This window comes from Paroedura picta, chromosome 3 (assembly GCF_049243985.1).
Source record: "Paroedura picta isolate Pp20150507F chromosome 3, Ppicta_v3.0, whole genome shotgun sequence".
Classification (NCBI taxonomy): Eukaryota; Metazoa; Chordata; class Lepidosauria; order Squamata; family Gekkonidae; genus Paroedura; species Paroedura picta.
In genome coordinates this window covers 115949696-115973726 of record NC_135371.1, presented here as the reverse complement: position 1 = coordinate 115973726, position 24031 = coordinate 115949696, and the positions used below count along the sequence as shown (strand labels likewise).

The 24031-nt window shown below is 42.5% G+C and overlaps 1 protein-coding gene and 1 long non-coding RNA gene across 4 annotated transcripts in view; one reads left to right on the top strand and one right to left on the bottom strand.

Moving 5' to 3' along the window:
• ATP10B (ATPase phospholipid transporting 10B (putative)) overlaps nucleotides 1-24031 on the bottom strand; it is a 187511-nt gene that overhangs the window by 54235 nt on the left and 109245 nt on the right. Inside the window, exons 3-4 of one of the 3 annotated variants that reach the window (XM_077327217.1) lie at nucleotides 19258-19452; nucleotides 784-988 (exon numbers count right to left, since the gene is read on the bottom strand). In XM_077327217.1, the coding sequence (XP_077183332.1) occupies nucleotides 784-988; nucleotides 19258-19452 (400 nt within the window). Of the gene's footprint in view, nucleotides 1-783; nucleotides 989-2473; nucleotides 2589-17694; nucleotides 18377-19257; nucleotides 19453-24031 lie in introns of those variants that run through there. The other 2 variants (XM_077327215.1, XM_077327216.1) reach the window with 2 other exon arrangements.
• Nucleotides 829-10610, top strand: LOC143832588 (uncharacterized). Its single transcript, XR_013229324.1, has 3 exons — nucleotides 829-972; nucleotides 2520-2689; nucleotides 5268-10610. It is a non-coding gene; the product is annotated as an uncharacterized LOC143832588 (long non-coding RNA).

The following is a 24031-nucleotide window of genomic DNA, read 5'->3' as shown; positions in this document are numbered from 1 at the left end:
AAGTTTGGATTGCTGAGCCCAATTCTTTATGAAGTGCTGGAGGGAGGGAGGGAGAGATTGTCTCTTTCTGCATTTCTTGGGTGCCAGGATCTTTCCTTTATCTCAGTTATGACATTCATACTCATAGGCTGGCCTGCTTTGTGATCCAGCAAGCTGAACACAGCCGATCGCCCATAGCTGTCAGTTTACTAGGAGCCCAATAATCCATTTTGTTGTCTCGAGAAGGCAGAGACAAGGGAGTGTGTTTTCAAGCATCTGGCAAGCTCAATAAATGGCTGCCAGGTTTTATTTGGCCTAATAGTTGACATCTTGGGCCATTCTGGATTCAGGTATGTTTGCTATATGAGATATAACTACATCTCATATAGTATACAATAAATGTCTGTTCCAATTCTGCATGTGCCAGTATTTCTACTGAATGTTAACCGTCTTCCACCATTTTAATTAATTTATTTAGGGATTCATATTCAGGCCTGTTTTTGGAAACTCCGCCACATTTCCCTGTCTCAGCAACAAAGCTTTGGAGCTGATTCCCAGCATCTCTTTAGAACACTCTTGTGGGAGAACCTTCAGTCACCTTTGATCTTGTAACCTGAGCTAACAGGATAATGGTCTCATGCAAGCCAACCAAGGCACCTGTGACAGATGGGAACATCTGTAGAAGAAGTCATCCTGTTAAAGAGCCCTTTCTAGCTGGGCAATTCTGTGCTTTTTGTCTAACATGTCTTTGCATAAGAAAGAAGAGGGGGAAGGCAGGCTGCGTAAGGATGCTCCTAGGCCTACCTGATTAGAGAAACCTTTCACCACTTGTCGTTGTTTCAGACTGGTCTCCCCATCAAGACTTGCTGTTTCCAAATGACAGATCCCATTCTGATCAGAGGAGTGGAGCAGCAGGATGTCCGCGGGGATGATCTCATTACACTGCAGCTGTACAAAGTCTCCCACACGGACGTCTTTCCAGCACTTTTCAATGTAGGTCTTTTTGCTTCTGCGAAGAAAAAAAAGGTAACACTACTTGATGCTCTTCCAGAAACCCAAAGCTTCTCCTTTCCTTAGGGCACAGGAAGACGACTGAAGCAGAATGCTTTGTTGACTTATTGATCACATGCAGCAGTCATAGATTCAGATTCATTTGCAATGCAGCTCCAAGCCTGCTATAACACCTCCACAACTTTTAAAATTGCAGTCTAATCTTAACAGCAATACTTTTAAATCAAACGTTTTAAACAGAATTAAACTAAAACACATGCAGCAGTCATACACAGTTCTTCTTCCAAGGATCTCAGGGCAGTGTGCTTGGGGATTTTGTAAAAAATCCCTACAATCAAGGTATGAAGTGGTCTTAAGCTGAGAGCTAGTGGCTGGTCCAAAGTCACTGAATGACCTTTCATGGCTGAGTGAAGATTTGAACGTAAAACTCCCTGCTCAGACAGACAATATTAACCACACTGTCCTGGTTAAATACACTAAGGATGGATTTGAGTAAGAAGGGCTTGTATGAGGCCTATTTAGGGTTGTCAGCTGCTGGGTTGGAAAATACCTGGAGATTTTAGGAATGGAGCCTGAGAAGGGCAGACTTTGCAGAGGACAGAGACTTCAACGGGGTATAATGTCACCAAGTCCACCGTTCAAAGAGGCTGTTTTCTCCAGGTGGCCTGATCTCTGCTACCTGAAGCCTAGTTGGCATGGGAACTCTCCAGGTACTACCTGGAAGTTGGCAACCCGAGGCCTCTCTCATTGTTGTCACGCTTGCTATTGTTGCAGAAGTGCAAGAGGTACCACAAACATAACAGCTGACATGGGTGTAGAAGGAGAAGAGTTGTTTTTTATACTCCAGAAGGTGCCAGTTGATAGTTCCATTATGTTGGTGTACTTATGTGGAATGGGGGAAGGAACCAAAGTAACAATTCACCTAGGGCACCCATACTGAATACCTTTTAGTGTGAGTTGCCAAACACTGAACCAGACTGTGGCCTGCCACGGAGTTACAGCAAACCTCATAAAATTACAGATTTGTGAAGACTCAAAAGGATTTTCACCAGGGTTATCAACAGCAGCAGGCAACTTGCTTGGAGGAACGGTGGAACAGGAGGGTGGTAACTGGTATGCCAGTGTTGCAATGGCCCATTATGTCACTTCCAGTGCAAAACTTCCAGAAGTGGCATCATGATTTTAAGCTTTATCCGAAGCTCTACAATTTAGCTTCACTTTTAGCACTGGAAATGACCTTCTGCCTCCACTCATTTTTCCCCTGCTGGATTTTGAAGCAGTAGCAATGAGTGGGTGTAATTGACTGGAGGTCTCCCATTGGGCTCCATGTCTGCCAATCAAACCACTCATTTGCATGTCACTGCAAATACTGAGGTCTCCTTTATCATGGCAAAACAACTATCATGTCTCTCATGACCAAGTCATGTCTAATTCCTAGAAGCTTTTTGGTTTACAGAATTAAACTGAACTTTTTATTTCTCACCTTTTAAATAAAAATGACATCTATATTGATGCAATCTTTCCTTCAGATTCCACTCTGCATTCCCATACTTGTCCACAGCCTCTGACTCCAAACTGGGAATTTGTTACAAGAACTAATTGAAAGGGAGTGATGGTAGATGTACTGACTGACTGAAAAGCAGTAGATTGCATGGATCAATATCCTCATCAGCAACATCATGGATAGAAAACAAAGCAGGTATTTGTTAGGGAAACAAACCTATGAGGAGGGAGGGTAAGCACATTAAAAGACAGGTTTTAAAAGTCTCAGATGACCTTGATAAATTGGAGAGTTACGCTACAATCGATACAAAGAAGACAGATGTAATGTTTCACACCAATAGAAGAAAAATGGCTCGATTCTGCTCAGCATTTTAAAGTCAGGGACAGAATAAAAACAATGAAGAGTTTGTAGTGGGTAAGTTAGCACAACCTGGGTTAGATGAAGTTTGCAGACTGCTTTGAATGCTATATTTTAATAAGGATTTTGGCTCTTATCTCATGAAGTATGACTCCTGGGTAGCAATAAGTGTATATCATTGTGTAGACCAAGAACTTCTTAGTCTTTGTCACAGGTAACTTTCTCCCAAGTGTAACTAGGGGCATATTTAAATATGAGTACCAAGCGTATTTTTCACTATAAGGTGCTCTCTGCTTGACAAATGCACCTTAGCTCTTGGCAGAGAGAGATGATATTATTAGTCTCAATAATGCCTTGAAGCTAGTGAAATGGATTCTCCTTTCTCTGGTGACCTACTATGGGGAAATCATCTGGGCTTATAGGAGCCCATTGAAATGCCAGAAAATACTACAGAAATACTGTCGTTAGGGTTCCCAGACTCCAGGTGGACCTGGAGATCCCCCAGAATTAGAACTGATCTCCAGGTAACAAAGGTCAGTTCTTCTGGACAAAATGGCTGTATAGAGGAGGGACTGTACAGCATGATACCTCACTGAGGTTCTTTCCCTTCCCAAACTATATCCTCTCCAGGCTCCACCACTAAATCTCCAAGAATTTCTTAACCCTGAGTTGGCAAGCCTGAGGGAGCCTGATCTGGACTCTACTTCCCTGGGGCTAAATCAGAACTAGAAGCTCAGTCACTCAAACACAATGGACAAGTCTGTAGTGATACCTCTATGCTGAACAAGGAGCTGTTTACTTTTTACAGAACAAAACAACCCCTGTATGGAAATTCCAGGTCAACATTTTAACTGGTACAACCCACAACAATTTATAACAAAACTCAATATGTCTTTGAGATAAAAAGCAGATAGTGGTTATTTCTTTATTTTGCAGACTCATGGTGCTTGGAGTCAGTAGAGCTAGCCCGAAGCATTTTGTCATGAAGCACAATGCTAATAAAATGCAATAAGACACATGCCCATGTTTCTAAAATGGAAGCAGCAATTCTCCATGCTGGAGTGTCCCTAACTGAACATCTGTAGTGATAGTTCCTGACAATGGTCTGCTTCTCTCATGAACTTCTTCTAACCTACAAGAAGAAGGCATTTGAACCTCTAAATTCCTGTGCAAGGAGGTAACATCAGAGTATGGCCTTGGCCACTATGTCCTCCTGTTGACCTTTCAGGATAACTAGTTCACCACTATGAAAAACAGGATCATGGACTAGATGAACTACTGGTCTTATCCAGCAGAGCATGTCTTCTGTTTATATGATAAAGAAGCTCTATGGGTTTTCTGAAAGGATATCTGAAGCACTGAGTCTAAGTCAAGAGTTGAAATTCTAGGACTTCTAGGCAAACTGAAAACTAAACTGAAAATTCCTGGTCCTGATGGCATGCAACTGAAATTTCTTACATAACTGAAAATTGATTAACCAGCATATGTAACTTGATGCTAATACAGGCCTGAATATGAGATGACGGAAAACATCACTGATTTTTAAAAAGCGGTACACAGGGGAGCTACAAAATGACAGGCCAGTTAAGTCTAACATCTGTTCCAGGTAGATTTCTATTAAACTGTTCTTAAAGAGATAATTATTAAGCGCGTAGGTGAACAAAGCCTGCAGAAAGAAAATCAGCATGCCTTCTGCAAAGGGAAGCCCTTCTGGAGTTCTCTGAGCTGGCAAGTGGTCTATGACTTAGTAGATATTATATACTAAGACTTCCAAACGGCTTTTTCCCCAAAGACTCCTGAGTAAGATTGAAATAAGTCATGAAATAAGATGACCAGCCCTTTTATGTATCAAAAACTGGTTAAACTATAGGAAGCAGAGAGCAGGAATAAGTGGACAGTTACTGCAAAAGAGGGAAGAGAATGACTGATATTGAGACCAGTGTTATTTAATTTATTCACAAATGATTTGGAACTGGGAGGTTAGCAGTACAGTGTCCAGGGGCAGACTGGGAGGCAAAAGCAGTCCTGGAAATGACCCCATGCCCCTGATTTTTATTTGATAGAAGTTATGTGGCTAACACATTAAAACATATAAAATAAAAACAGCATCTCAAAATCATTAAAGCATAGCAGCCTCCCATGATTAAAACAAATTCAGAGCTACATACAAAATAAAAACGCCTGAGAAAGTTTTTTTTTTGGGGGGGGGGAATGTATTTAAACAGGCGGAATCACTGATGAATCCCTGAAATCAGCCACTGCTGTCAGACTGTTTAAATGCAGGGGATGGGAGGTTCAGCTTGGATAAGTCTGAAAAGTCTGAATCAGCATTGATTCTTTTGGCTTATCTGAACCGAATTGCTCGTGCCTAGATCAGTTCTCTTAGAGCCTTCTCTTTTAAATTTGTTTCTCTTAGAGCTTTCTCAGCCCCACCAGCCTCACAGGGTATCTACTGTGGGAAGAAGAAGGGAAGAAGAAGTGTTTGGAAGAAGAAGAAGAAGAAGAAGAAGAAGAAGAAGAAGAAGAAGAAGAAGAAGAAGAAGAAGAAGAAGAAGAAGAAGAAAAGCAGTTTTGGGACTCCTTCAGGTAGTGAAAAGCCAGGTATAGAAAACCAGCTCTTCTTCTCTCTCTTTAGCTTGTGCCTGCCTAGCCCTCTATTCAGCAGCTATGCCCACACACTTGGTTCTCCATTCACAGCAGCAGCCATGGGTGTTGCTGCTGCTTGGGCCTGCCTGCTCCTCCAACTGCATTGAATGCCCTTGTCCACCCACCCCATTTCTCCCTCCACTTGTAGCTGCAATGACTATTGTTGCCCTTTTCCTGGCTGCAGATGTGCCCATCCACCTCTCCATCCCTCTCCTTGTAACTAAGGCGGCTGCTGTCCCTGAGGCTCCTTGCACCTTCTCTCCTGGTGGCTGCACCACTCACCCCTTTGCCTATGGCAGCAGCAGCAACAGAAGCAATTTGTCTCTACCTGCCAGCCCTTCAGCTCAGGATGAGGGCTGCTCCTTATTTGGGGTTGGGTTGTCCCCAGTGTGAAGGAGGCAGGCCTTCAGGCTATTGGCCCACTGGGACTTTTCCTGGTGGTCTTATTGGCCAATCTGCCCCTAGTGACTACATCTGCAGATGATACCAAATTATTCAGGAAGATAAAACCCACAGTCATAATGTCTAGAAAGCACCTGCATATACAGAGGCAGCAAACCTCAAAATTAGAAGGCAACATCTGGCCTCTTGTATAGAGGTTGGCATGAACCTGGAAAATGGAAGTTTGTGGGAATTATGGGGGATTGGGGGGACATCATGAACTTCGGACCCCTAACTTGCATGTTCATAAAGCTTTGGGTTAGTTTGAGTTCGTTAACTGTTTAGGGGTTTCCTGGGGTGCTATACATGTGAAATTCAATGTGGAGCCCCCTGACTATTGTGGACATGGTTTCTGGGGTCTTGTTCAGTGTCCACCCTTCTCCCCTTTGGCCCTGGGAGGTGGTCACTCACACACCTACCTTCCCATGTCATAGTTTTAGAGAGGAACATGGTTTCCTACGGACTTAATGGATGACTGAAATGGTCATTGGGAGCCCCTACAGGGGCCAAGTGGTGCTTACACATATGACCGTGAGGGTCCACAAGCTTGGAGGAGCCTGGATGGGGTGCAGCTCCCAACATGCTCCCTGGGTCCCAGATCAGGTGCTCTGACTTCCCACCTACCAGCCTAACAAACTTTCTACCTGCCTACCAACTCAACTATCTACCTACCAAACCAACTGTCTACCTGCCTACCTAACCATCTACCTGCCTGCCTACCTACCTACCTACCTACCTAACCAACTGTCTACATGCCTACCCAACCAACTATCTACCTGCCCACCTACACCACCATCTGCCCACCTATATAACACCTTCTGAGCACAACCCAGGGCCCAGGGAGTACAGTGACAGCTACAGCACATCCTGGCCCCTCTCCCCAGGAGACATTGCAATGAACTCTGGGGCACGATTGGCAGCAGGGTAGCCAAGCAAAGGCAGGGATGCCTGACCATCTATAGGTGCCGAGGCATGGCCGGGTACATTTTTGACCTCTCCTTCCTATGGGGTGGATACGCTGCAGGTGCTGGTGGAGAGTGGAGGAGGAAAGGTGGCTTGGGTCTGTTCCACAGCGCATGTGGGATTTGCACATCCTACACTCCACAACACAAAGATCATCGGGAATTGTTTGGAAGTGATCCCAAAGCTCTGGATGAAACCTTGGGCCCCGTTTGGGACTGCAGCCAAACTGTGCTTCAGATTCAGATTATTGGGGGGGGGGGGGGTCTTTCACCCCACTCCCAGACAGAAAAGCCAAAGTAAAATAGGGTATCAAGTTAACCCTCCGAAAGAACACCACCTGAATATGAAATGTGTCCCAGAAATGGAACTCTGATTGTATTTGAGATTGTTCTATCTGCTTAAATGATGAAAGCCAATAAGCAGATTTGGCTGTGTAGCACCCAGATGAGATGCAATGCAATTGGCGAAACCACAGCCAGGGACCCCTTGTCCTGCATCACACACACATGCACGAGCACACACACACACACGTGTGAAGGGAAGAATCAAAATTAAATGTTTCCCCAAAGAAAAGTAAAGTAGAAATCTGGATTCTGGTTTGCAGCCCACGAACTACTCAATTTCATGGGTTTGCAGAAACCTATGGGCTGGCTCATGCCCATCTGTACTCTTGTGCTCCGTGTATTGGTGGGATGTTCCAGGGCAACTGGTGGGATGTTGTGTGAAGCAAGTTGTTGGACTAGATTTACCACTGACCTTCTTCCTTTATGCTGTGGGCCAAGGATTAATGGGTCAATATTGTGCAGATTCTCTCTTTTCTTGCCATAGTCATGAACAGAATACATATAATGGTAATACAATGCAGTTTCTGTATTGTGGCAGTATTCTAATCTAATTGTGAAATGTAAAAAGTACAGGCTTTTAAATGCTGGCATCTGCAGACATTTTTTGCCTGCAGTGGAGTCACCAAGGTGAGAGATCTTTGGTCCACTTTATACAAAGAACTGAAAGTAGTGGGTGTGGTATAGTCAGTGATTAAAGAACTGCTTGTGTTCTCTGCCTGGGAAGCGGCACATTATTTATTCTTGCAGTTTTGCCAGGGAAAGATTCCCTGATAAATGGAGACCTGCTGCATTAATTTACTGCTGGGAGTGATTTGAATGTCACAGCAAGACAGTTACCATCTTTCTGTGAAATATCTATTCCCTTTAGGGCTGAGCCCTGGTTAGCCCGGTGTATGGAAGCTGTTGAGTCAAACAAGATAGAAGGCCAGAGCAGCAGCAAGTCACAACACTTGCTCTACTAAAGAGCAAAGAAATGGAAAAATAGCATTACGCCAGCTGAATGGCATAGTGCTAAATGTTATCGCACCTATGGCCATTCTTTACCTTCTTGCCATCTTGCTGTAGTCTGCCGCCTTTTTGTGCATCTTACCCTCCACAAGCACTGCTGGAAATTGCAGAAGAGAGCAATGCAGTTTATACGTGACTTGTCCACCTGTCAATCACGCCATGCAGCCAATCCCCTTTCTCCTTTTTTTAAAGGTCCCACTATGCCTGCCATTTTTTAAACTTAATAGTTCTCTGTTTAAACACCTATGTATCTAATCATAGATGCATAGCGCTTTTTATAATGCCACCTTTATGCAATCACGATTCTTGAATCTTAAAAAAATTAATCTTGTTCCTGATTTTTTGGGGGGGATTTTAGAGACACATGCTTTGTGTGACAACTTGTGGAAAAAATTATTTTTGGCTTTGCCTGCACGCTTGTATGCCTATTTGTTGCTCCAGGCAGTTTGCGTAAAGAAAATTCCATCCCTGGGAGAAGGGAGAGGGAGGCAGATGCAAAGGCGGGACATTGAAGGTGGAGATAGTGCTTCTTCACCTCCATACTTTTCTTTGGCACGTAGTGTGCTGGTTGTCTGCCAGGGGAAAGTGCTTTTTAGGTTGGCGAATCTACATTTTGGGATTCACTGACTTGTGCTTTAAAATGGTGGATTTAGCATGAAGTTTCCTGGCCAGACACGGGAGGTTGTTGATGTCATTCAAAGTTCCTGGAATTTAGTGTCTGGGGGGAGGGTAAGTATCACACTAAATTTATGGTGTGTGGAAAAGCCCCTAGTATTGGTCTATTTCAAAGTCTGCAGAATAAGTTTGCACCTTGCATGATTGTTGCTGTCAGTGCAGGGCTGCTGAAATCACCATTGGCCCCCAGACAACAGTTCTACCTGCCCCCCATATGAACCTTATCCAAGACAAAAAACAAAACAAATCACTTGGATTTTTCATGTTCTGAATAGAATAAAAAATGGTTCAGTAGCTAAGAAACATAAAAGGAACAGGACTATTAAAGAATATGTTTTATGCAATTTAGGATTTTCACAGTAGACAACGTAATGGAATTTTAAAAGGGGGGAGGGGAGAGCAAGCAGAATCGGGAGGGCTCCCCTAGCCAGAACATGTGTGCACTATATAACTCAAGTTATATAGCCAGCTAGAATAAAGTGAGTCTTTCTCAAAAAGTACTGAAATAAAAACATGCTTTAACTTTCCCCCCTAATAACCCCAAGCAAAAAACAATCTCACAACAGCATGAAGATGCTTAATAGGGGAAGGAAAATTGGGGAAATGTGAAAAGTGAGTTTTATCCCACTGGGAGAGGAGGCAGGTGAGCTGTCTCACCATCTGCTGTTGCCTTCCTGCACCTGTCCTAACTTTAGAAAGTGAAGTCCTGGGGTGCTGAAATCCAACTAGCTCCAACTCTTTCTTCTCTCCCCTTTCCTGCTGCTGCCTTTTCAAAGAGGAGGGAAAAAAGCAAGATAGCAGGGGGGGATTGGGCAGTTAAAATGACCCTGGAAATAAATCTCAGACAGGCCCAATCCTAGTTTCCAATCAGGTTGAAGGTGCACACTGGAAGGCACAGGACTGTCTAGATCTTTGGGAAGTCATCCTAAATAGGTTACCTTAGAAGCAAGTCCCCTTTTATGGAATGGGGCTTACTTCCAGTATTCCAGTATGGAATGGGGTTTACTTCCAGTATTCCAATATTCCAGTATGGAATGGGGTTTACTTCCAGTATTCCAGTATTCCAGTATGGAATGGGGTTTACTTCCAGTATTCCAGTATTCCGGTATGGAATGGGGCTTACTTCCAGTAAAACTGAGCATATAATTTGAATTAATTACAAGGTTCCATAGCTCCATAGCATGCATTTTAATGAGAGTCGTAACTGCTTTCCTTCATCACAAACATTTCACATACGCTGTGATAGTTGGACTATCACTGTGATAGTTGGACTATCACTAGATTTTTAAAAATATTTAACTACACTACTCTGATATTTGCTACTTTTCTGTATTTACAACAGGGCTTTGTGCCATTAAGAGAGACTAGCTTTGGAACCAAATGAGTCAGAGGTGTGTAGAGAACTCTGTTACACTTGCTTTATTAGAGCACCATTAAAAATAAAAATCTCCACTTTAGATTGCATTAGGAACATTTGTCCTTGTACTGATCCTTTTTTGCCTGGTAGAAAAGTCTGACTTTTATTCCTTTTTGAATTTATTTTACACACTTGTGAACGAGCTGATATTCTGAATAAAGATTTCTATAAAACTTTATAAATCTAGAATTAGCTAACCACAACTTTGTGTTGGCAATATGGGCAATGCAGTGAATAGTTAGAAGTTGCTTATTGATTGATATTGCAGAGATAGTATGCATTAATCATAATACATTAAAACAATTCCCATCAAAGAGCAAGTCCCTTAAAACAATGACAATTGGATCCACGGAATGATTCCACTCCCATCTTGATATCATTAAGAGTTCCATTTTCACTTTCCTACTTACAAAGTCCTTTACAGTTATCTATCATCATCATCATTTTTTTGGTGTGGGTGGGAAGTAAGTTAGGCTGAAAGTAAGCAGTTTAAGACTACCAAATAAGTTTCATATCCAATTGTGGCTCTGGCTTTCACCTCATCTACTCCACATCCACCAAGAGTATCATATTGTCTTTCTCAAGCTCGCCTACCTTACTGAGTTTCCAAATGAAACATTCAAATCTCTGTGCACACTGAAAGCAGATCTACCTGTGATCCATCACAAAAACCCTTAAGCACCAAAAGATTTACAAATCCAGCCTAGTCAACTTGGGTCAGTGTTTATCCACGTTTTAGTTCCAAATCAATACAATGCATAGTGCTACTGTTTACTTTCACAAATATGCTCCATAAGATACCTGCAGTATACAACTGTAAAATAGCTTCAGTATTTATAGATACCATTCAATTCCCAATCTACAGTCCATTATTTGGAAAAATCAGTATGGTGGCTTGCTTTGAAGTAAGTGCTTTTCAGGTGAATGAAAGTTACATTAAACTACTATTTCTCAAGCTTTAAGCCTCGGGGCACAATCAAGCTACACACTTCAGTTAAACAAAGTTTGAGTCCAGTGGCACCCTTAAGACTAACAAAGTTTTATTCAAGGTGTAGGTTTTTGTGTGCACTGCACACTTCATCCTTATCTGTTGAAGTGTGCAGTGCACACAAAAACTTACACTTTGAATCAAACTTGGTTGGTGTCAAAGGTGTTGCTGGACTCAAACTTTGTTCTGCTTCAGACCAACACGGCTCCCCACTTGATCCACAGTTCAGTTAAGACAAACAGCTTCGTTGGGTGCAAAGTCTCAGCTTGTAGAGCCTTGCCAAGCAACCAGGCCTTTCCCCACAATTCCACTCCCGTCAAGAAACCAAAGCCAATAATGATTGAACTTGGGGAGTTCCCCTTCCCTCCAGTTTACTTCCTTCTTTAGGATCTGTAGTGTCATTTTGTTGTTCTCTGACCAAAGTTCATAGTAAGCACCTTTGCCTGCACTGCTAAATAAACAAAAATCTCCCATAAATCCAAGGAGTCCCAACAAGAGCAAATAGAAGAAGTGAACATGGGGCAATTTCTTAGGTTAAAGACTGAGAATGTTATCTTTGCCTCAGTAGGAACTGAGTCAAAAGGACAAGGGGCAGAACCCGGAAATGGGAGTTTAGCAGAAGGAAATATTGTAGCCTGAAGATATTGCCAGAGGAAAGGGTTCTGACTAGAATAAAACTGAGAAACTGCAAATAAAGAAAAGGGGATAGAGAGAAGTTTATAGGAAAAAGATGTAGTAAAGTGTAACAAAGGAAGTCCATTATTTCAGGGAAATTTCCCTCCCTCCCTTGCACTTTCAAGGCTATTTTGTTGTGGTGTAGCAATTAGTGTGTAATTAGAACTGCAGTTCCAGTCCTACTGTGACATGAAGTTCACTGGGTAACTTTGGGCCAGTCAATCTGTCTCTCAACTCACACATTATTGTGAGAAGAGCTTTTTTTTTGTTGTACCTCACATTTTATTACCCAAAAGAGTCTCAAAGTCACTTACAATAATCTACCCTTCCTTTTCCTTCCTTTCCTGTCCTCTGAGAGAACAGGCTGGGCCAAGATCTCCCAGCTGGCTGCATGTATAAGCATAGAGTTGGAAAGGACCATACAGGTCATGTAGTCCAACCCCTCTGCTCAATGTAAGATCAGCCTAAAGCATCCATGAAGGAGTGGGGAATCACACCTGGTTCTCCAGATTAGAGGCTGCTGCACTCAACTACTGTACCAAGCTGACTCTCAGAGGAGAGCTGTGCATACCAGTCTCAACTTCTCAGAAGAAGTCTTGCCAGTCAGGCCTTAGGTCCATGGCACCACCTATTCTGGATGCAACACTGACACTCTTTCAGCACAGGAACCTTTTAGCAGCTCCACCATATTGTGGAATGCCTTCCCTTAAGAGATGCATTTAGGCCCATTCTTTTCTCCTTTTGTAGGGTAGGCAGAAACATCACTCCATCTCTGAATTGCTATTAATTAAGGTCAATATGCCTAGGTAGCAAAGACTGATCTTGCTACATTGGCCTCTTTTTCTTCTCTTGTTTTTATTCATAGCTTTAATTGACTGCTTGTATTCATTTATGTTTTAAGGTTGTGAATGACTGTTGAAAAAGCAGTCATAAGGAAAACAAAATGGTTTGCTCAAATGATATATTCCAATATGTCATGACAAATAATGCTTCTTGAATTTTCACAAGCTACCATAGAAACTATGATTATTTCCCAATTAACATACTAAAAAATGCCTGTTTCATTGTTATTTCATTCCCTTTGTCTTAATAATAGGCTGTGGAGAAAAGGACACGCAGTAATGGGTTTAAACTACAAGTACGATATAAGCTAGATATCAGGAAAAATTTTTTCACAGAGTAGTTCAGCAGTGGAATAGGCTGCCTAAGGAGGTGGTGAGCTCCCCCTCACTGGCAGTCTTCAAGCAAAGGTTGGATACACACTTTTCTTGGATGCTTTAGGATGCTTAGGGCTGATCCTGCGTTGAGCAGGGGGTTGGACTAGATGGCCTGTATGGCCCCTTCCAACTCTATGATTCTATGATTCTATGATTCTATGATAATATTAGAAAATACTGGCTCCTACCTTGATGAAATGCCAGACTGGCTCATCAACATACTGAGGTGACCACAGTGTGCCATGGTAAGAGAAAATTAGTAAAGTGAAAATAGTTGTGTATGTATTTTGTTTAGATTCAAGATAGACTTTGAATTGAATAGGACACACTCCAGAGGCAGTACTTCTCTATTTCTTAAGAAAGAAACTGAAGTGACACAAAAAATTGTTATCAAATATCCTCAGCTTTAAATGTACATATCATGAGATCAAACTTGCTAGAAAAATCATTATGGTCAGCAGCAAACGGAAATGTGGTTGCCAAAGGATCCGCTGGCTCAACATGATCAAAGCCGATACAGGGATGACCATGAACCAACTAAAAGAAGCAGTCATTGACAGAGATGCATGGCGGTAACTTTCTTATAGAATCGCCAAGGGTTGGACACGACTGAACGGATCAACATTTATTTGTTTAAAATAATTGGGGGAGGTAGTGGCACCTTTTCCAAAATGGCTTGTAACCAAGTCATACCACAACAAAGTGAATAAAAACATACTGTTCTATTGAATACAATATGAGACCTGTGGTACCTTTAAGACCAACAAGTTTCATTCTGGGTATAAGTTTTCATGTGCAGGTACACATCTTCAGATACATTGAGACAGACTTTACCAGCCATTACATATAGATGGTATGGGGATGAGTTGCCAGGAAGGGCTAATTGGAGTCAAGATGCATAAGTAACTGAGCTATTCTAGTATTCTGTCGTCATTCATTAGCACAGCTTGTAACAAAGGCATATTTCACCAAAATGAATAAACTATCACATAGTATTCTATTATCACTCAGTATCTTAGGGCAGTGGTCCCCAACCTTTTTATCACCGGGGACCACTCAACGCTTGACAATTTTACTGAGGCCCGGTGGGGGGGGGGTAGTTCTCTACTCTCAACCACTGCCCTAACGCTCTCTGATCGCGATGGTAATGTTTAAACATCCCTTCAAAATAAGATACAGACACGCCATAACAATGAACATAAGGAACATTTTATTTTCATGGAAATTTTAACTCATGACAATGACAAATCAATGGGAACCCTGAGCTTGTTTCTCTGCCATCTGGGAGTGATGGGAGACAATGACACCCGAAGTGTGTTCTAAAGGGCCGGGGGGGGGGAAGACGTCCTTCGCGGCCCACCTCCAATTAGTCAACGGACTACATATGGTCTGTGTCCCACAGGTTGGGGATCGCTATCTTAGGGCATGCTAATTTCCAGGTGGGCTCTGGAGTTCTCTCAAAATTACATCTGGTCTACAATCTACAGAGATCAGTTCCACTAGAGAAAATTGCTAGTTGGGTGTCTGTGTGAAATCTATAGAACTATACCTTGCTGAAGTCCCTCCCTTGCAAGCTCCATTCCCAAATCGCCAGGGATCACCTCCAGAATAGATTTCTGTAACTCGCTCTACGTGGGCCTTCCCTTGTCCTTGATCCGGAAACTTCAGCTAGTGCAGAATGCAGCTGCTAGGGTCCTAACTGGTACACCTTGGAGGGCCCATATCCAGCCAGTGCTGAGGCAGCTGCACTGGTTGCCGAAAGCTGCCCAGATCCGGTTCAAGGTTTTGGTTTTAACCTTCAAGGCTTTACGCGAGTTGGGACCCACATACCTGAGGGACCGCTTATCGCCCTATGCCCCCCGCAGAGCTTTACGTTCTGCGGGAGAAAATCTGTTGGTCGTTCCCGGCCCTAGGGAAGCACGCCTGGCCTCGACCAGGGCCAGGGCCTTTTTGGTCCTGGCCCCCGTCTGGTGGAATGAGCTCCCGGGAGAGCTGCGGGCCCTGCGGGCCCTTCTATCGTTCCGCAGGGCTTGCAAGACGGAGCTCTTCCGCCAGGTTTACGGTTGAGACCAGGCTTAACATCTATGCCCCCCCGGGACCTGAGGATTGGGATTAAAGAGACGGGTACCATCAGTATCCCCTCTCCACCCGCTAGTGGGGGAATGGGTAGTCGATTAGCCGCTCTTGCCAGGCAGCTTTAATTGTAGATGTGTCAATGGGATTTTAATGTATTTTATGGGGTTTTATACTGTTGTAACCCGCCACGAGCCGCAAGGGAGTGGCGGGTAATAAATCTAATAATAATAATAATAATAATAATAATAATAATAATAATAATAATAATAATAATAATATGGAGGTGACAGCCTAGAGGGTGGCATTAGGAGAGTGCACACCAAGCCATCAGCAACTGGCTTGTAGAGTCTCCCAGGGGGCAGTTCTCTCTCCAATAATATTCAACATCTTTATGCGCCCTCTTGCTCAACTGGTGTGGAGGTTTGGGTTGGGTTGCCACCAAAATGCAGTTGACACCCAGCTCTTCCTCCTGATGGATGGCCTCCCTGACTCTCCCCCAGAAACCTTAGCCAGCTGCCTGGAAGCAGTGATCAGGTGGCTCAAGCAGAATCATTTGACGCTCAGCCTTTCAAAGTCAGAGTTCCTGTGGCTGGGCAGGAAAGGTCCAAGTGAGGAACTTTCCTCCCCAACCTGGATAGAGTGCAGCTAGCAGTGGCCCACTCCGCCAGGAACCTGGGGGTCATTCTTGATGCCTCCCTTTCAATGGAGGCTCAGATCACGTCAGTAGCACGGCTGGCATTTTACCACCTTTGTCAAGCCACTTGGCCCCAGAACACCTAGCTACAGTGATCCATGCAACAATCACCTCTAGACTGGACTTCTGCAACTCACATTATGCAGGCCTGCCCTTGTCCTTGATCCGGAAACTACAACTGGTCCAGAACGCAGCTGCCAAGGTTCTCACAGCAACACCTCAGAAGTCCCACATCTATCTCATCCTCCAGCAGCTGTGCTGCTTCTGGTCAAATTCCAGATCAGTCTTAAGGTTTTGGTTATCACCTTTAAGGCCACGCATGGTCTGGGCCCAGTGTACTAGGGGATCGCCTTTCTGCCACACGCCCCTCAAGGAGCCTTGCACTTTACTCTTCCAACCTCCTGGTGGTCCCTGGACCCAAGGAAGCCTGCTTAACCTCAACCAGGGACAGAGCTTTCTCCATACTGGCCCTCTCCTTGTGGAATGAGCTCCCCAAGGAGATTAGAGCCCTGACAGAACTTGAACAGTTCCACAGGGCTTGCAAAAGGGAGCCAGGAATTTGGTTGGGGTCGATCTGAACCACCGCTTCCCATTGGTCCCCCAAGCCTCCCTCTGACAACAATCATTACAGATCTTCCCAAACCACTGGGCCTTCAGTATGAATTAATTAATGTTTTCTACTATTCTACCATTCTACGTTTATTGTTATCACTATATTGTTGCTATTGTTACCACATTACTATAAACTGAGCTATTTGTATTGTTCCCGTTTCATGTAAACTGCCCTGAGCCCTAAATAAATAATCCCACATTAATTTGCGGTTTCAAGGTTTCATTCTGGAGGACAGACCACTGACTACAAGAAGGTCCAAGATTGGGCTGCCAAAAGTTTAACACACCTCAGAGATGACACATGCATTAAGACTGCGGGAAGGAGCTTATCTGGCACATGGGTTCAGATCTACAGGGATGATTTTTCAGATAAAACTGTGAAAAAATGCAGCTTGGATCAGGCACACTGAATCTTTCTTTGTGTGTGAGCATGCCTAATCATGCTCTGAACACAGAACATTTGAAATTAAAATGGCTGCGCATGGAAACCAGGGACTGCTTTACATAAAAATTTGTACCTAATAGATGATTTAGAATGATTGTAGGTCAACTGACAGCCAAAAACTCCCCAACAGAAGTATTTTTAGGCATGCACATACTTAGGCATGTATTCAAACAAAATGTAAAAATACACTTTGTCTTATTTAATATCTCAAGGCTTAACTGCAGTGCTTGTGAAAGATCTCTGAATTCTATCCAATATATTCATTATTTATTGAAATTAAATATCCTATTTTCCCAATATGTTCAAAATAGTTTACATCAATAAAAGTTCAGGAAAAGAGTTTAAAAAGTGATAAAATGACAAATCAACAATATTAAGCAATTCTAAAAACACCACAAAGTAAACATGAGAATTTGCAATAGATTAGACCATCAATAGGAACAATTGCTTAGCAGCAAATTACTGAAACAAGCCAGGCAGCAAAGCCAAACAACCAAGTCAACATAACAGAATAAAGCCAGATGACAAAATTAACTCAAAGTAATATGGTGTGTGTTTTTTCCTGGAGCCTAAACGCAAAGGAGGCAACAGGTGAACATTAGGAGCAAGGACGTTCCAGGCACAGGGTACCCAGTCATTTACCTGCTGTATACCAGGCAGTCCATTCTATTGATCTCCTTGTCCAGCTTGAATCTCCAAAAATCCTCCCAGGCATCTTTGATGGCTGTGATGGCCATGATAACACAAACCGGGATCACGGAGATACCTGGCTCAAAGGCATTGACCACTGGCACAAAGTTGAGTGCTGCAATGATCACAAAATATACATTGGCAAAGCGATGGAGTTGCTCAAAGATGTTTTTGGGAATAAAAGACAGGAGGGAATATCTTGTTGTTTTGATTTTGTTGCTTCCATAATGTCTGTTTGGATTTTCTTTCCACCTGTTGCCTTCAAAGAGCAAGTTAGAAACCACCACTCTTTTTGTGTCTTCTTTCCTTTTTTTCCTCTTCCATCTCCTCCCAGGCTCCTCATTCTGAGTGGCAGCATCTGAAGCAGTACTCTGGCAGCATGGGCTTCGGAACCAAAGTCTGTCCCTCACAAACTGTATAGAGCACATTTCTTTAACATCTTCCTGCCCCTTAAAAGTTACACCTTCAGCACAAGGTTTAGAAAATTAAGGGTTAAGTATTCCACCTGATTTGCTATACGGTGAAGTGCCGGACTGAGTTTAACTAAACCTTTCACTTGCGTGTAATCAACACCTGCCAGAACACAGACGTCACACAAGCACACAGAGTAGTATCATCCTCTATAAACCGGTTTTTCTGTCTTCACTGCTCATGACCCTGGGTCCTAGTGCTTGCTCGGTGTCTTGATAAGGGAGGACATTGTTCTGCAGATTTACATCTACACAGAAACTTTCTGCAGAACAGACTGAAAAGCAGAAAACTTTCACTCTCTCCCAAATTCTGCAAAAAAGGAATGTCAAGTTTTCATACAACCTAGTTCTGCACAAACACAATTGCTTTGCTATATTCTGTAAAAAGTTGAATTTTGCAACCTGTATTTACTATAAAAATAAAGCATTTTCACATATTTTTCTTATTTCCCATAATTTATACTGCATGTCCTAAACTTATGCAAGCAAAATACCATCTCATACAAACTTGTGTCTGTTTTCCAATTGGACCTATACCCACACCAAAACAGACCCATATAAGGAAGTTATCTTTATCTTCAGGAGTCTAAACAACCTTTTTAACACTTAATTAAGGTGACCAGATTTTAACATTGGTAAAGTGGGACACCATTGACCGGGGGGGTTCTTGATTAAAAATTTGGTCTATATGGAACAACAAAAAATTTCATAGAACACATAGAATGCAAAAATAGTATTGTAATATATATATTGTTAATTTCAACGTAAGTAGAATTTGCCAGGTGCCCCCAGATGTCCCTCCAAAAGTTTCCCAAACCTTTATCTTAATAAGAATTCAGGAAGTAGTTCTTGAATTAACTCGAAGAACATATATGGGGGCCAGAAACCAGGTTTTAATATTAATTTAAAATCAATAACAATATTCTGAAGGAAGTTATTTATGATCCCAGTATGATCAAAGTAGTAACAGAGTCCAGAGTTAGAGCACGACTTAATGAAGAATATTATTTATTTATATTATTTAGAATAACCTTTTAAAACTTACTTGATATACACCTTGGTTTTAGAAGAATTGATCCGCTGATCAAATCTGTATCTCTCATAGTCCTCAGCACCATCTTTAATTGCAATAATTAAAAGCACAGCAGCCAAAGGTAACACTGTGATCTCCCTATGGAAGACTTCCAGTGGTGGGAACCAGTTGATGATAGCCAAAAACAGGAAATACAAATTGGCCAGCCTAAAAAGAGTTACATTATATTAACCAAGTTATACATTTCACTTGAACATTTTAATTTGATTTATTTTTGCACATGAGAGATGGAGTTGCCAGCCCAAGCCTGGCAACTCATGGGAAACTGGGGGGTGGGAGCATGGGGACAGCTGTCTATGATAAAATCCATTGTCACAGATCATTGACCAAGATCTGAAGAATTATGCAATAAATAGAAAGTCATGTTGGTAAGAAGCAGTAGAACAAAGTTTTAATACAGTAGCAGCTTTGAGACCAACAAAGTTTTATTGAAGGTATAAGTTGTTGTGTACAAGCATACTTCTTCTGATACAAAGCAATAAGCAAAGGAATGACTTCCTACAGCTAAGATATGCAAAGTGGTTGAATGAATAGGTCTTGACCTTGCTATTACAACATTACTATTATTGTAATTACATTATTTGAATTTATATTCCATTTCTGAGACAAAAACATGGCCCTTGAAGGAATTAAAAGTATTAAAAGAGCACTAACATAAAAACCCTGAAGAACAAAGCAGTAACATAAGACTAAACTCTAATTAAAACCAATAATTAAAAAGTAATAGTTATAAGTAGATACATTTTGGAGAGGAAGCTATCTCAAAGAGATTTTGTTTTGACCCTCCTTTTGAGCATAGAAAGAAAGAATACCTTGCCTATTCTGAGTAGGGAATTCAGCAGAGAGGGAGCTATCACGAAGGCCCTCAGAACCAGTGTGGTGTAGTGGTTAGAATATCAGGCTAGAAGGAGACCTAGGTTCAGATTCCCATTCTAGCATGCAAGGCTACTAGGGCCACCACCCTAACCTACCCCACAGTGTTGTTGCGAGGATAAAATAGAGATAAAGAGAATGATGTAAGCAGCTTTGGGTTCCCATTGGGAAAAAAGTCAGAGTATAATGAAGTAAATATTCAATCAATAAAAAATATCTCAGTTATGGAATCCACCAACTGTGGGGAAAAGGAAGAATTCTGGATCCAACAAGTGCACATATTCTACATCAGCCATTCTCAACCTTCTTTTGGCTGTCACCCTTTTAGGAACTCTTCTCTGGTTCCAGGCTGGCCACATGCTCTATGAGGATCATAAAGGCCTAAGCTAAGAGTGAACTAACAATACTTGATTAAAACCTGAATGTGTTAACTGGGCAAGGGGTTGCGGTCTGTTGCAACTATATCCAGACAGTTTTCTGTCCCAGCTCTAGCAGAGAATGTATAAATCAAGGTACTTGAATATATAGAAACTGCCATCAGATTCCCTATCTACTAGGCTGTTTATGTAGAGCAGCCATTTTAAATGGGGGCCACATGCCCCCCTGGGGGCCCTGGCACATTTAAAGGGGACCACAGACTGAAAAATGTGAGAAGGGGAGACTAAAGGGTTCCCTGGTGTTGTGCCCTCTTTGTCTTCCCCAGTTCCCAATTAGGAAGAAAGGCAAGGTCTCAAAAGAAAAACAGCATAGTTTATTGGGCCAAGAACTATGTGGACGGGTTCCGTCTTTGCCAAGGGCTCAGATGGAATGCCGTACAGAGCATTTACCATGAGTTGTACTTATACAGAAAATCCATCCATTGTCCATCAGTCATAAACTTAACATAATCAACACATAGTCAAACGTGAGCCATGACATATACCAGGTCCCTTACCATCTTCTATTTTCCATTGACATTAGCATCTATCATCTACTGATACATATAACTATCTTATCTCATATACCCTTTTAACATACTATAGAGCATCATTAATTTTCCTATACCATGCAGTGGCATCAATCTACCTGCATTCCATTCTGGCATTTCGAGGGTCCTCTGTCTCTTATTTATAGTCTTTAATAAACTGGTGAGCTGTTAGCTTGTCTATCTATTAGCTTCTATGTGAAGACTTCCAGGCCTGATGTCTATATTGAGCCCCTCACTAGGATAGTGACCCTTGGTTCACCTGCAGCCTCATATCTTAGAAAGAGAGAAAGAGGCCCTTTTGGGCTAGGAGCTGACCAGAACAAGAATGTGCTAACAGAGCATCTATTCCTATTAACAAAGCATTTCTAACTAGTGTTTGCAAAGGCTAGTATTTTAACATGTCTATAAGAGATTTATAAAAATACTATCTATTGGCAGTACATATCATAGTAATACAAAATGTTTCCCATTACTATCATGAATATGCAGGGTTCTCAAAAGCAGTTGTTTGATTCAATTCTTTTCCTTTTGGACCCTTCATTTCCTCCCTTTTTAACTTGTCACAGATTTCTTTCTGTGTGGGGTATAGTGGAATACAGTCAGCACATTCCTTAGGGATAACTTTTACTATCATTAACTTTGGGGCATTAATGGAGCTTGTTGAAGACCCCAGGTTTGATGGCGGTTTCATTGGGTATGCGGTGAGTTGAGCTCCCTCTATCACACTAGTTATTAGACGCATAAAACAAGGAATACAGCAGGGTAAAAACATGAGTCCCGCTAAGGCACAGGTCAAAAAGAATAACACCTTCTTCCACCAGGCTCCATTGAAAATACCTGTCCACCAACCATCATCCAAGAATCCTTTCCATCTCTGTATTGGAACATGAGCCAATTTTCTGATGTTCTTAGCTATTTCCATTACCGCTTCTCCATTATCGTCTATTTTGAGACAACAATTGCTGAGATTAAATTTTTGACAAACCCCGCCCTCTTCGGCTAAAAGGTAGTCAAGGGCCATACGGTTTTGGTAAATTGCTGTGCGCATCTGGGTACTTTGAGCAGCAAGCAAGTCCAAAGCTGTAGCAGTCTGGTTTGTAATTAGTTCCAACACTGCCTGTAACCGAATTATGCGGTTTAACATGTATATGGGTGTCCGGTACCCCCACATACCATCATCTCTCCAGGTTGCTGGACCATAGACATTAATGATTCTTTGAGGTGACCATTCTTCCCCGTCCCATTCCTGCGCACCCCCTATATCTGTTGTTATTGATCTCTTGCTTCTTGTGTCTGGAATGCTATTATCATCATATAGGGGAATACCTAACTGTTGTTCCATTTCTGAGCCTAATAAAAAGAAAAAGGGAGATATGACACCAGGATAGCACCTGCCAGTCCAGTTAGCGGGGAGAATTGTGTAGGCCTTGTCCCCACATATCCAATAGTGTCCTTTGAGAGCGGGATTCCTCTTACTGAGCCACAAGGGGTCGATTACATTCTCATGGTCAGCATAAGGAAAATATTTTGTAGTTAGTAATCCTAATGGTCCCGCTTCGCGTCTATCAGATATTTTACATCTCCACAATTGATTCAATGTTTTCCATTTACAAACAGCACCATATATTGTATCATTGGTTCGAGACCAATACGTTGAAAAACCAACAACTTGAGTCCCATTTGGATGATGCCACATCCATCGGTATACATAAGGAACTAACCCATCCTTTTTATAGTTATATTGCTGACAATAGAAAAGTGACCAATAATATCCAGAAGATAACTTTGCTCGAGGGACTTGAAGTTCACATGAATCATATGTAAACCCATTCTGGGGATGACTTGGAGTACAGCGTTTTGACCAACTCCCATTAGAGAATTGGAAATGGGTATTATTCCATTTACCAACCAATTTTGAACAATTTACAGGTGTGCAATCGTCTATTACACACTTTTGTGTCCATGTCAATGTCCAATTGCATCGGCTCCATCCCACCACAGGACCTTCCCCTTGGTTTTGTATACAGTAAGATGCCTCCTCGTTGTGTCTAAGTTCCCAGACCTCTTCTTGACCCCAATCCTCCCCGTTGTTATTGTTAACCACCACAAGGTCGCTTAGCAACCATTTGGGTGCCAGGGGAATCCCTCTCCATGGCCACTGGTCTCCTACTAAGGGCCCACCACATACCAAACAGTTTGTCAAATTCAATTCTCTTGCTATGGTTACCATAGTTTCTATATATCCATTCTTCCACGTGTCTTCTGTTATCTCCGTGATTAGTCGTCCCCATCCCCCAACACAAACACAAATTATCACCCACAATCCTCCTGAAATATTAAGAGTCATAATTTTTCTTTTTCCCTTCTGGTCGCTTTTACGGACAATCACTTTGTGCACAGTTTCTTCGAAATCTTTAGCTTCAAGGGCTCCAGTTGTTCAGCTTGCCACCACTCGTCTGGAGGAGGACACGCCTTTACACGGGAATAGTGTATCCACGCCTTAAGCCCTTCAACTTTTACAGCAGTAGGGGTAGACAGCAACACTTGCTTCGGTTCCGACCACTTAGGCTGTTCAGCTGTTGGGTCGAGCTCCTTCACAAGGACCCACGATCCCACTTCAGCAATGGGTTCCTTGGTAGGCTGAACCGGAAGGGCGTCACGTACCTGTTTGTGAATAACAGACAATACCTGCGCCAGTTTCTGTACGTACATTGTCACATTGACCTCCCCTGAATATTTGGACATGTGTCTATTTACGGTGAACGGGCGGCCATACACTATCTCAAAAGGAGACAGTCCTAACCTTGAGCTTGGGATGGCCCGGATGCGGGCCAAGGCAAGGGGCAAAACTTTTGGCCAAGGCAGCGATGTTTCCTGACACAGTTT